The sequence below is a fragment of the Gambusia affinis genome, linkage group LG02, assembly GCF_019740435.1.
Source record: "Gambusia affinis linkage group LG02, SWU_Gaff_1.0, whole genome shotgun sequence".
Taxonomy (NCBI): Eukaryota; Metazoa; Chordata; class Actinopteri; order Cyprinodontiformes; family Poeciliidae; genus Gambusia; species Gambusia affinis.
The window spans coordinates 164,033-176,294 of record NC_057869.1 but is presented as its reverse complement, the minus strand read 5'-3'; the positions used below and the strand labels follow the sequence as shown (position 1 = coordinate 176,294).

Genomic DNA, 12,262 nt, shown 5'->3' with positions numbered 1-12,262 from the left:
ATTCTTGAAGTGTTTTTAAAATTAACATAGTGATGCCACAACAAAAATCCAGGCACTTTAACCCTTTCAGTCATTAGTTAGTCCTGAGCGTCCAGCGCTGCTGATGAAGTGACTCTGCTGCGGTTCTGACTCACAGCTCTGGCGTGGTTTGGGAGTTTAAGCCAAAGAATCGCTGGAAGTCCTTCAGTCAGAAGAACATCAACCTGCTGGAGAAGGTTTACCAGAGTCAGCTGAGTGGGAAGACGGAGGGAGGCTGGGTCAGACTGGACAGCAACCTGGAGGTCAGAGGTCCCCACAAGCAACTCAGTCAGGGGTCCATATGTGTAGATCTGACCCAGACTTCTGTCTGAAGAGCTGACTGTAAGTTTGTGACGTCACCGGTTGCTAGGTGAACCTCAGTCCAGCTGTCATGCTGATGCGGCAACCCCATGCGTGCCCTGTGAGGAGGAACTTCCTGTCTGGGATCCAGGTGGAGTTCAAGAGGTCACTGCACCAGCGCAGCCTGAGAGCCCAACTGCATTGGCTGCAGGTAACCATTGACACACCTGGACACACACTTGGACTGAACCTTACTCTCCTGCTGGACTCAAACACTGGTTTATTGGTTACAGGTGGACAACCAGTTGCCAGGTGCGGTTTTCCCCATCATCTTCCATCCAGTCCTTCCACCAAAGTCCATCGCTCTGGACTCAGGTTTGTCCTTCTATTCCCATTAAGCCTCAAACTGACTGCAGAGAGTCTAACTGTGAGTTCTACCTCCTCAGAGCCGAGACCCTTCATCGATGTGTCTGTCATCACAAGGTTCAACCAGCACAGCAACGTCACCCAGATTAAGTAAGGACCACAGCAGGGAACCAGTTTCTGTGAGTGAGTCCTGGATTCAGATGAGTCTTCTGACCTTCCTGTGTGCTTCAGGTATTTCATGGCTCTAGTTCAGGAGATGGCATTGAAGATCGACCAAGGTTTCCTTGATGCTGTTGCAGCTCTGTTCAGCCCAGCTGCTAACCAGCAGGACCATGGAAAGAAGGTGAAGAGAAGCAGAAACTGGATATTTTCCCTAAACTTCACAGATGAGATGTTGCTTTGAGCTGTTTGTGTTTCAGTCGGGACTCATCGAAGGAGATTTGAAGCGCCTTCAGGCCGAGCCGACTGACGCCTCTCTGTCCGACGTGTCGGGACTCAGCTTCTTCGAGCATTTTCACATCTCACCTGTCAAGGTAACTTCAGTCCTGCTCTCTTTGCTGGATGAGACTGAATTCATCTAATATGTTATAAACCTCCAACCCAAGAGTTGTTTCTGGAGGATGTCCAGCAAGTCCTCACTGGTCCTGCTTTACCTTCCAGCTCCACCTCAGCCTGTCTCTGGGGTCCAGCGATGGTGACTCTGCCCTGAAGAACCCCATTACGCAGTCCCTGAACCTGGTGCTGAAGAGCATCGGTGCTACTCTGACCAATGTTGACGATATCATCTTCAAGTAAGTATCTTCTGTTTGCGCAGAAATGGCTGCTGAAGGTAGTTTCTTTGTCCGGACGTTGATTCTGCTCTGCGTTTCTGTCAGACTGGCTTTCTTTGAAGTCAGATACCAGTTCTACAGCAAAGAGAAGCTGATGTGGGCCGTGGGCCGACACTACTCTGAAGAGGTAACATCATTAGCCTGAACCTCTAACAGTTCTACCTGGGATGTTGGGACGGGTCTTGCCAAAGTGTGTGTTGTGAACTTCTGGACCTCTCTTCTTTCTGCAGTTCCTTAAGCAGATGTATGTTCTGGTTCTTGGCCTGGATGTGCTGGGTAACCCGTTCGGAGTGATCCGAGGCCTGTCTGAAGGCGTGGAGGCCTTCTTTTATGAACCATTCCAGGTAAAACATCTGGTTTATTGCGAGATCCACATGAAACCACACCAAGGAGGAGGTTCTGATGGACGGGGCTCTGTGTGTTTGCCAGGGAGCTGTTCAGGGTCCAGAGGAGTTTGCTGAAGGTTTGGCGATCGGGGTCCGCAGCCTTTTTGGTTCAACTGTTGGTAAGAGTCTTGGAGAAAGATGTTGATTTAACTTGTGACGAGTCCTGAGGTCAGTGCTTCCAATATGGGTGTTTGTCCTGTAGGTGGCGCTGCAGGAATGTTCTCCAAGATCACAGGTTCCATGGGTAAAGGCCTGGCTGCCATAACCATGGACAAGGAGTTCCAGCAGGAACGCCGGGAGGACATGAACCGGCCGACGAAGGACTTCAAAGACAGCCTGGCCAAAGGAGGAAAAGGACTGCTGAAGGTCTGGAGAGAAGCGGTTCTGGTTCTGCTGGACCAGCAGTGATCTGATGCATCTCAGTAACAAACCGTGTCTCTGCAGGGCGTTGTTGATGGGGTTACTGGCATTGTGACCAAACCAGTGGAAGGTATGTGTTTGATGGCTCCTATTTGTTGGAAAGTTCAAGTCATTTTCAGGAGAACGGAAACAAGTTTAGGATTTTGGACCTTAAATAAAAGAAAATACAAGTTTTAGGAAAGAGTTAAGAATGAATTAAAGCTTTGAACTATTTTCCATGAAATCCTAGAAACACTTGTTGTTTTCTGATTGCAACCTGACATACCTCCTGATCCGGATTCCTTGAACCCATAATCCAGATCCTTTAGAGGTTCTCTTCTAAAATACTTTGACTCATTTGAATTCTGGAAACCCTCAGATCTGGAACCTTCAGGTTCTTTAAAACCATCTGAACTTCCAGGGTCACAACCTGTTGGACCAAACTCCAGTCCTGGAGGTTCGCTGTCCTGCAACATTTAGATGAGCCTCTGATTCTCCACCTGAACAGAATAATGAGGTCATGAAGGTTCTGGAGGACCGACCCGCACCAGGAGGAGGAAACTAAACCGTTTGATTCCAGGGTTTTGTACCTGAGGCTCATCTAAAACCTGCAGGACAGAAACTGGAGGACTGGAGTTGGACTCCTGTGTTAGATCGTGTAATCCAGCTCTTCTGAAAATAGAATGTTCCCTGTCACTTCAAATGATGATAATAAATAAAACAGCAACTCAAGAACTATTCAACTGTTTAATTGATTTTGTAGATAAAAAAAAGTCAACACTGCAGAACTTTTTATTGGCTTGTCAAAAGCCTTTTTATACAGCTGATTCCAAAATGGTACTGAAAAGTCTCTCTACGTCGGACTCTCACCAATCAGCTGGAATAAAAACAAACTGTCCGGCAGGTCACAGTGTCTGCAGGTGAAAGGTCATTCTTCCACCTGCCTTTAAGTATCCAAGGGTGTTCTACAAGGTTCTGTCCTAGGACCCCTTCTTTTTCTAATCTATATTAATAGTTTCAGATTATTGTGACATGATTTGCATGTTTGCACAACTGCATTCTGGATCTAATGGAGCGTCATGTTTGATCACGGGTCGAGGAGTGTTCCTCTCTTCTGCACGCCGGTGTCTGCTCGTTTTATCCACAAAGCCATCTTGGGTTTCCTCCCCCATCTCTCTTAGATAAACCCCTGTCACAAGAGAGGGACGGGGGTCTCTGACAAAAGTTATTGTCAGAACATTTCCAGGCGGCTATTTTCTGCGCTCGGATGATTTAATTTTATTAACTGTTTCTAAGATTCACACTGAAAGTCCTGCAGAAAAACTTTAACTTCAATTAGGTGTTTTTTAAGGCCTTATTTAGTCAAGGTCTTATTCTGGTGTTTCCGTCCCCAGGAGCCAGGAAGGAGGGCGCGGCCGGCTTCTTTAAGGGCATCGGGAAGGGCCTGGTGGGCGCGGTGGCGCGGCCCACTGGTGGCATCGTGGACATGGCCAGCAGCACCTTCCAGGGGATCCAGAGGTGAGGTTTGGCGCCTTGTGATGCGTTTCCTCTGGGAACTTCCTGTGGGCGTCTAAATGTTGTTGCTGTCTCTCTAATTTTCACACTTTCTGCTTTTGTTTTCTGTCTGCTGTGGTTGTTGGGATTTCTGTTCTTTGTGTTCTTCGCTGTTTGGGGTGTGAGTATTCCACCTGAACTGTTGGAGCTGTGCTCTGTCCATGGCTGCTGCTCAATCAGGTTGCTCAATCAGGTTGCTCAATCAGGTTGCTCAATCAGGTTGCTCAATCAGGTTGCTGTTTGACTTGATGATGGAGCTGAGCTTTAACCAGCTGCAGTTGTTTGCATGTTAAATGATGCTGCACACTGACGGTAATTCACAGCATCGTGTTTCGTGCACCGGATCCAACTCGCTGCTTGTGGCTCCGCCCCTTTTTCAGCATGTTGTTTGACCACGCCCCCTGAGGAGAACTTCCTGTCCCGCCTGCTGGAGCACAACGAAAACTGCATGAAAACATGTCGGGGCCTTTTCTTCTTTGTTGGCCCCCCTAAGAATAAAAATCATCACCATCGACTGAAACGAGGCTGAAATGCTCCTGGACGACCCGAAGGAGGGTCCGATGTTCACTGCAGTCAGAACCGGTGTCGGTCTGACCTCAGGGGACGGTGGTCCAACGGGTCTGAGTGGTTCTGATTGGTTCTGGGTTGCATGGTTCTCACTAACAGCTGCTCTGTCTGTTGTCGTTTTGCAGAACTACTAAATGTTTCGGTGCATCAATTTTTCTGGAGTTTCTGTTTCCAAATCAAATCTTGAAATTTGTGCAAATGAATGTAAATGTTGATAAAAATAATGATGATGTCACAGTGAAGGAATTCCCACTGAGATCAGGTAGCAGGAGCAGAAATGATGGCTCCTCTCCTGATTGGAGGAGCCGTCTGTCATGTGACCCATAAATTCACTGTAACCTGTTGAAGTTTCACGCTGCCCCTGCAGAGGTCCCACCAGGTGAGAGCAGCAGCTGCAGCATGAATGGCGTCAGAGTCCAGTCAGGATCAGAACCGCGGGGCTGCCACTCCACACCACTCTGAACCGCTAATTCAGGCGTGTGTGTGTGTGTGTGTGTGTGTGTGTGTGTGTGACATCAGAGTGGCCGAGGCGACAGAGGAGGTGACCAAACTCCGGCCGGTCCGTCTGATCCAGGAGGACGGGATCATCCGACCTTATGACCTGACGGAGTCGCAGGGTTTTGACCTCTACCAGGTTAGTCTCTTCTCTGTTTCCATAGCAACGAGGCATGTTTTCCTGCATAAGGTCAGAGGTCAGAGGGAACCTAGAGGAGCAGACAGTCTGGTCTTCCACACCAACATCTGGTGTGTGTGCCGACACTTTAACCAGCTCAAAAGGTTCCTTCTCCAGAAATTTAAATAAAGCAACAAACCTGAAGATGAGTCCAGTTAGAGGTCCAGAAAAACCAGAACCGAGCCGTTTGCTTCAGAGGAAACCCGAGGGAAGAAGGTTAGGCTCTTAGAGCTGCTGCTGGACAGGAAACTGCAGAAGAAGAAATTCTTGTAAACCAGCCCAACGGCTGCAGGAACACAGACGGAGAAACTGGAACTGCAACTCTTCATGTTAGTCTTTGTTTGGCAAACAGAACCTTTTAGATCCACAAATTCAAATTCACCAAGAAGTCTAAACGTTTCCAGTTTTGAGGTAAATCAAAGAAAATGATCAGTTGTCTCAATGCAGGTTGCATCAGCCCAGATTCTTTATCTAATAATATTTACTGTTATATTGTATTTATTTATTTATTTATTTATTTTTTCCCACCAGGGGGTCCTTTTTGTGGACTCTAGTGTCCCTTATACCACAGCAGGCTGACAGGAAAGGGGGAAGGAGAGGGGGGAAGACATGCGGAAAATGTCGTCGGGTCCGGGAATCGAACCCGCGACGGTCGCGTCGAGGACTGAGTGCCTCCAAACGTGGGGCGCGCTAACCTCTACGCCACTGGAGCACCCTCCATATTGTATTTATAATATACACTGAACAAAAACATCAAGCCCATGTCAAATATAAGAGTTTTATGAACAGTATAGAAACTGAAACTATATTTTCAGTATTTACTGATCTTCATGTTGGCATTGATGACATCGTGGTTGGGCCGTCTGTAGCGGATTGACCGTCCTGACTGGGGTCAGGCTGAGGAATCAGATTCTGACCCCGTTGGCTTCCCGTAGGCGGTTACAGACAGTCTGAGGCGTGCTGCTGTTCAGACCAGTAGTCTCATCAGCTGTGTGTCGCTGGTCTGAACCGACCCTCAGATGGACGAGCCGACGTGGCCGTCTGGTGCTGAGCGGTCAGACGAGGATGAGGCGGATCTGCAGTCTGTTGGAAACCAACTCTTAAACGGCCGACGGTTCGATAACGGACACTGGGTCCCTGCATCCAACACGCCAACGGCTCCCACAGAACATCTGAGGCTTTGTGACGTCGGACATAATGTGACATTTTGGGGCCTTTTATGGTCTAGTCCAAGGATTGTCCAGCTGTTGCTCATTTTGTCTGACCACCCAGTGGACATTCCCCACAATGCACTGAGTAAAACAACAACTCACTGAGCAACGCTCACTGACAGGAAGTTGGATTAAATATTAAACACAGATCAAGAGGGGGCGTGCTCCAGTGGCGTAGAGGTTAGCGCGCCCCACGTTTGGAGGCCCTCAGTCCTCGACGCGGCTGTCGCGGGTTCGATTCCCGGACCCGACGACATTTGCCGCATGTCTTCCCCCCTTTTCTTCCCCCTTTCCTGTCAGCCTACTGTGGTATAAGGGACACTAGAGCCACAAAAAGGACCCCCTGGTGGGAAAAAACAAAAAAACAAAAAAAAAAACACAGATCAAGAGAAATATTACTTTGGTACAATAAAATGTCAGCAATGTTCATTTATAGATGTTAATTTCACAAGGAAACAATATCTGACAGGAGGCCTTTATATGTTAGTTCAGTTTGTTCACTTGCTGAAAACGTTCCTCAGGGTTCTGCAGAACCTTGAAACCAGATCAGGAGGCGCTGAACCAGTCTGGAAAAAATATGTTTGAAATATTTAATCACAGTCTGAGAAACTTTAATAACAATCTAGAAAACTCCAGAAAAACAATATTACTACGACAACAGCTACTATTAGTACTAATATTATTACTACTACTAATAGTACTAATAGTAGTACTAACAGTAGTAGTATTAGTACTAATAGTAGTAGTAACAATGGCAGAAACTGTAAACCAACCTAACAATGTTTCCTCTGCTTTTCGGCTCCCATGTCCTTCATCTCCTCCTCCTCTTCCTCGACCCGTTAGCTCTTTGTCTTTCTCATCGTGTCTTTTATCGCTGGCTTGATTTCACCAGGTCAGAATAATTCTAACCTTCTTCTTCTTCTTCTTCTTGTTTGCTTCCTGCAGCCGGAGGAGGACTTGGCTGGTGATGAACATTAAACCCATCAGTTTCATGGTTCTTTGATATAATCCTCGTTAATCTACAGATATTTATAAATGTTGAAATCTGAATGTCAAATGGAGATCTGATTTCCATGCATGCCAAACAAACATTTTTACTTCCATCTTGTTATTTTTTCTAAAGTGTCTTTGCTTTTTACTTTTGGTTTCTATTCATTTATAGTTTATTTAAACCCAGTGGAAAAGAGTCAACTCTAGAATTATTTTTCTATAAATAAATTCATCATGATGTTGCTTTAAAGTGTTAGATGTTAATGTCAGAATCTCCTTGGGGTCGTATTGGATCGAAACGTTAACCTTCTTGTAAAACCGGCTCCGTCATCGGTTTGTGTTCAAAGTTTAATAAAATATCTGAAACTTGTTTTCTTCTATGAAGCATTTTCTCATCCCATAATCCCTGAAGTCTTGAAGCTCCTCCAGCTCCAGAACTCTGAGCAGGTTCTGCTGAGATCTTTGAAGGTCCCAGCAAAGCATTTCAGTTTGGATGATGGCTGGACTTTGAATAGGACTCTAGGAAACTTTAGTCTGTAGAGCAGATCCCGGTCCGTTCAGAGCCTGCAGCCCAGATCATAATACCGCCACCACTGTGCTGTTTGAGCTTTTCTCCATCTTGGTCCAACGTCTCCGCTCTGGTCTGCTCTGTCCAGAGGACACTGTCTCAGAAGTCTTTGTCTCTGCTAACCTCACTGCAGTGGCCATCTTGTGCCTAGACAGAAGAGGCTTTCAGTGACATGACCTTTGACCTTTAACCTCCTAACTGAGGCCTATAGAGCCTGAGGTGGAGCTTTTGGTTTCTGGTCTTTTCTCTGAGCTTCATGGTCCAACCTCTGACCTCTGAACCTGCTGGGATGTCTGAGAGTTTCCCTCTCTGGTGGATGATGAACTCCAAGTAGTTCAGAAATGACCTTTGACCCTTCCCAGGCTGATGAGCAGCAGAAGTTGCTGACATTGTGTTGGAGCACCTGCAATCTGCAGAGCAGCAAAACTGCTTTAATAGAGAAGCATTGACCATCAGTTCGTTGACCATCAGTTAGTTGACGATCTGATCAGCTGCTCCTGTTTGCTCCTCCCCTCTCTGCTTCAGTGGAAGCAGCAGAGTGAACTGGTGGGTTACTGGGAGATGAACTGGTTGAGGTAAGCTGTCTTCCTAGTAAGTGAGTCTTCAGTGACTCTCCTCTGCCTGTTGCTGAACAGCAACAGGAACTGTGCTGCAGGAGTATTTTGTGTTTCTGTGTCTCCAGAGGATCAAACATCTGGACGGTGAAGTCTTCAGAAGCTGCGGTCCGACCCCAGGCCACAGGAAGTCCAACATCATCGTCACCAACAGGTGGAGCCGTCCGAACAGCCGGCAGCACACAGAGCCTAGCTCGGTAGCGCTGTGTGACGTCATTTTGCTTCTCGTTGTGTAGGCGCGTGTTCTGTGTGAAGGAAATTGATTTGCTGGGTCACCTGACTACTGACTGGGAATGTTTGTTTGAGAACTTCCACCGTCCTCCGGCGGTGTCCGGATCAGAGCTCAGGATTTACTGCAAGGTAACGGTGCTGCTGGCATGTTGTTGCTAAACCTCACGTCTCTACTGAACTTCCTGTCTTTGCCTTCTAAGCTGGTTGAATTTAAAGAGCAGCTGAACATTTGCAGCGTCTGTTTAGCTTCAGAGATCTGTGTTTCTTAGCTTCATCAGGTCGTCTGTTTTGTTAGGTTCCCAAAGATGCAAAATCAACATACGTTTAATCTCACAGCATCTCAGGCAGACATGTAGCGTGAGGAAAACTATGGAATCTGTAAATCTTACACTCTGCTACGGATTACCCGTGTTGATGTTTGATTCTGTTTCTCTCATCTTGTCATACTGAAACAACTGAAACTGTATGTTTGGTCAGTGCTGTCCTCTCCTGGTTGGTCTCCTGTCGTCCATTTGTGAAAAATCTGGGTGTGATTGTTGATCCTGTTAGATTTGATTAGCATGCTAGCGCTGCTATCAAAGCCGGTTTCTTTCAGCTGGCTAAGACAAAGTCTGATCTTCTTCTTCCTGATTTTGATCCAATCATTCATCAGGTTCAGATTATTGGAGCAGAGCAAACAAAATGCTGCAGCTGGTCTGCTGACCAAAACCAGGAGGCGTCAATCTGTGTCTCTGGCTTTAAAAACCGTTACAAACTAGTCTAAAGAGAAAAGAAGGGAGCTAAAACTCCAAATTGTTTGGTTTTTATTTACATTATTAGCTGTGGAATCTGACAGTTTAATATTTTGTCTTATTATTATTACTAAACTTAATTTTCTATTTCATCATTAATGTACCTGGGATGATGTTTGTTGTGAGGAGCTTTGATTAGCTGAGGCTGTTGGAAACGAGCGACAGAAATAAACTTTTACTTGATTTATCGTTATTAGCTTCATGTAGGTAGATTGTGCTACAGAGAAGAGAAACATTCAAATATTTATGAAACACTGAGATTAGACACAGACACAGTGACATCACTTCCTGTCTGGAGGTTCCATTGCCTGATTGGTTCCTGTCTCTCTTGTTTCTTTCAGGAGATCCATAAACTGAAGCTTCCTAAAAATCAGGAGCCCGTCAGAACGATCCAGTTCAAAGATCCAAATTCTGCCCAGGTCAGTTTAATTCCAGAGGATAAGTCTTTAACACTTTCATAAAAAATTCAAACTACACCAGGAACCAATTTATCTATAGAAACATAGCCAATCAGAGATTTAAAGTTAGTTACATATGCTCATAAAACAATGAAGTATCTAGTTCAGTTTAATATTACATGCATGAAGTGACAGTGGAGAGGAAAACTTTCCTTCAACAGCAAGATACCTCCACCAGAACCAGAACCCTAAGCATCCGTCTGCCATCACCGACTGAAGGTTTGAGAAGACGCAGCAGAGACACAAAAGGAAACGTCACTGACTTAGGAGAACTTTCTATGTAGAAGAAAAGCAGATTTAAACCCTGCACTGCAAAAACATAAAATCTTACCAAGTATTATTGTTCGAGTTTAGTCCAAACATCTTAGTTCACATGAAATAAGACAAAGTTAACTCAGGTCAGATGAATCATCTATAGAAGGAAAACGTTCAGGTACCACAGCTGAACAGAACACTGGACCAGGTGTACCTTCTATGGAAACAAAATAAGAGAACCTGAAAATAAAAGTTAACCCAAAATTCTAGAGTAGTAGGAGAAAGTAGTAGAGTGAAGAGAAGTGGTCAGTTCATCCTCCAGCAGCCTGTAACAGCATGACTACAGAGGTAGCTCAGGATAACCTCAGCTTCATCGGAGACAAAGGTTTTAATCTTCGTCTAGAAAGTATTCAGGGTCTCTGGACCCACTGGGACAGAGCTGATTTTAAAGGAATACTGTGGCCAACTGGATCAGAACAAGCACTAAGACCTAACAGAACCAGAACCGGTCGTTCTGTCGGAGGCCAAAAAAAATTCTCTGTAACTTTCAACTCATTAATTCATTAGCAACTATTTCCTCAAGGATTTTAGATCAGAAAGGAAGATTAGACATAGATCTGCAATTTCTAAGGTAACCAGATTAGATGTAATTTATGAAGTCATCTTCATCCAGAGATGAAGTTTCAGAAATTTAAACTGTTTCTGAATGAACAGTTTAAATTCACACATTAATTTTATTTCTAAAAAAATATTCGTAGTTTTCCTTCCAGTTCCATATTTGCTTTGTTTTATTATTATTTTTTACATCAAATCTCCATAAAGTTTGTGAATGTAAGAGAGTAATGTGCAGTCCTCAGAGGGGTTGCCATGGAGACGGATCAGGAAGTGTCAGTATGATGGCTGGTCTCTCTCCAACAGAAGCTGCATGAAGCCATCTGGGACGCTCAGGACGCCCAGAAGCAGCACCACATGTTCAGGCAAAAGTCCCAGCGCTTCCTGAGACTCAGCAAGAAGCAGTGATGTCACTTCCTTTCTGTGGCTCTCCTGTGAACTCAGCAGTTTGTTTCTGAATAAAAGCAGTAAACGTTGGTTTTATTTTTCTGTTGCTGAAAAATGACATTGTTCCATATAAAATGTATTGAACAATTATGTTGAACCCTGAAGTAAGTGATAATGTAAATGTTTTCAGTCATTTTGGAGGAATATATTTTATTTGTAGTTTGTGGGTTATTTTTCCCTGCTCTGTGCCTGCAGGTTTCAGTTCTTTATGCCTTAAAATGAATCCATCAAAACGCTTTGCACTAAGATATTTGCATCACCACTGCAATAACTGATGCTTACTTTGTCCTTTTTATTAAAATAAACATAAATATTGAAAACTTTTCCCCATAATTTTAAAACAAGGAATGAATAAACTTGAAAATGATTTATCAACGTGAGTCCAGAGTTTTTAACACACTTTTGCTTTGAGCAGTGATGTTCTTTCCTGCAGTGGGCTGAACATCCTCAGGTTAAAGAAATAAAATCTTGATAGATCAGTCAGGTAGAACAAACCGTAGACCACTTTTGTTTCACATCAAGGTAAATTCATTTTATTTATTTATTTAGCACGTTTTCAGCAACACGGCAGTTCAAATTGCTTTCCATTAATTTGAAGGAAATAAAACAATAAACTAAAGGAAAGGGCAAAAAAGAAAAAGTATAAATTGGATGTTACTAAATGTCGAGTGGCTTTTCTCAACGGTGCAGTACCGCCCCCCAGAGGGCGTTCAGAGGACCGCAGGGTCAGTTCAGCGTCACACCGGCTGATGATGCTGTGATTCATTTGGTCTGTTTTCTCATTTTCAAGTATTTTATGTTTTATTGAGGATTTTTGGACATGTGTTTTGGCAGTGCCGTGATCATATCAAAGCAGCAACTTATATGAAAACGTGTTTTATTGTCCGTCAAAACACAACGGAATAATTACTAAAATCACGATACCCTCAGAACAATTAATCCATTCAAATTATAAAAATATCCATCCATGAACTCCGACAGACGGCGTTCAT

The 12,262-nt window shown here is 44.6% G+C and overlaps 1 protein-coding gene across 6 annotated transcripts in view; it reads left to right on the top strand.

Moving 5' to 3' along the window:
- The window catches only part of vps13c (vacuolar protein sorting 13 homolog C), a 57,520-nt gene extending 45,875 nt beyond the window's left edge, over nucleotides 1–11,645 (top strand). For 5 of the 6 annotated variants that reach the window (XM_044102632.1, XM_044102619.1, XM_044102610.1 and 2 more), the window contains 18 exons: nucleotides 137–281; nucleotides 389–529; nucleotides 612–693; nucleotides 765–834; nucleotides 916–1,027; nucleotides 1,104–1,217; nucleotides 1,345–1,475; nucleotides 1,560–1,641; nucleotides 1,745–1,858; nucleotides 1,944–2,019; nucleotides 2,103–2,266; nucleotides 2,345–2,390; nucleotides 3,694–3,817; nucleotides 4,940–5,054; nucleotides 8,545–8,630; nucleotides 8,713–8,836; nucleotides 9,840–9,917; nucleotides 11,130–11,645. In XM_044102632.1, the coding sequence (XP_043958567.1) occupies nucleotides 137–281; nucleotides 389–529; nucleotides 612–693; nucleotides 765–834; nucleotides 916–1,027; nucleotides 1,104–1,217; nucleotides 1,345–1,475; nucleotides 1,560–1,641; nucleotides 1,745–1,858; nucleotides 1,944–2,019; nucleotides 2,103–2,266; nucleotides 2,345–2,390; nucleotides 3,694–3,817; nucleotides 4,940–5,054; nucleotides 8,545–8,630; nucleotides 8,713–8,836; nucleotides 9,840–9,917; nucleotides 11,130–11,231 (1,906 nt within the window). In that variant the 3' untranslated portion in view covers nucleotides 11,232–11,645. Of the gene's footprint in view, nucleotides 1–136; nucleotides 282–388; nucleotides 530–611; nucleotides 694–764; nucleotides 835–915; nucleotides 1,028–1,103; nucleotides 1,218–1,344; nucleotides 1,476–1,559; nucleotides 1,642–1,744; nucleotides 1,859–1,943; nucleotides 2,020–2,102; nucleotides 2,267–2,344; nucleotides 2,391–3,693; nucleotides 3,818–4,939; nucleotides 5,055–7,249; nucleotides 8,438–8,544; nucleotides 8,631–8,712; nucleotides 8,837–9,839; nucleotides 9,918–11,129 lie in introns of those variants that run through there. The other variant, XR_006369305.1, reaches the window with a different exon arrangement.
- Nucleotides 11,646–12,262: the final 617 nt, after the last annotated feature.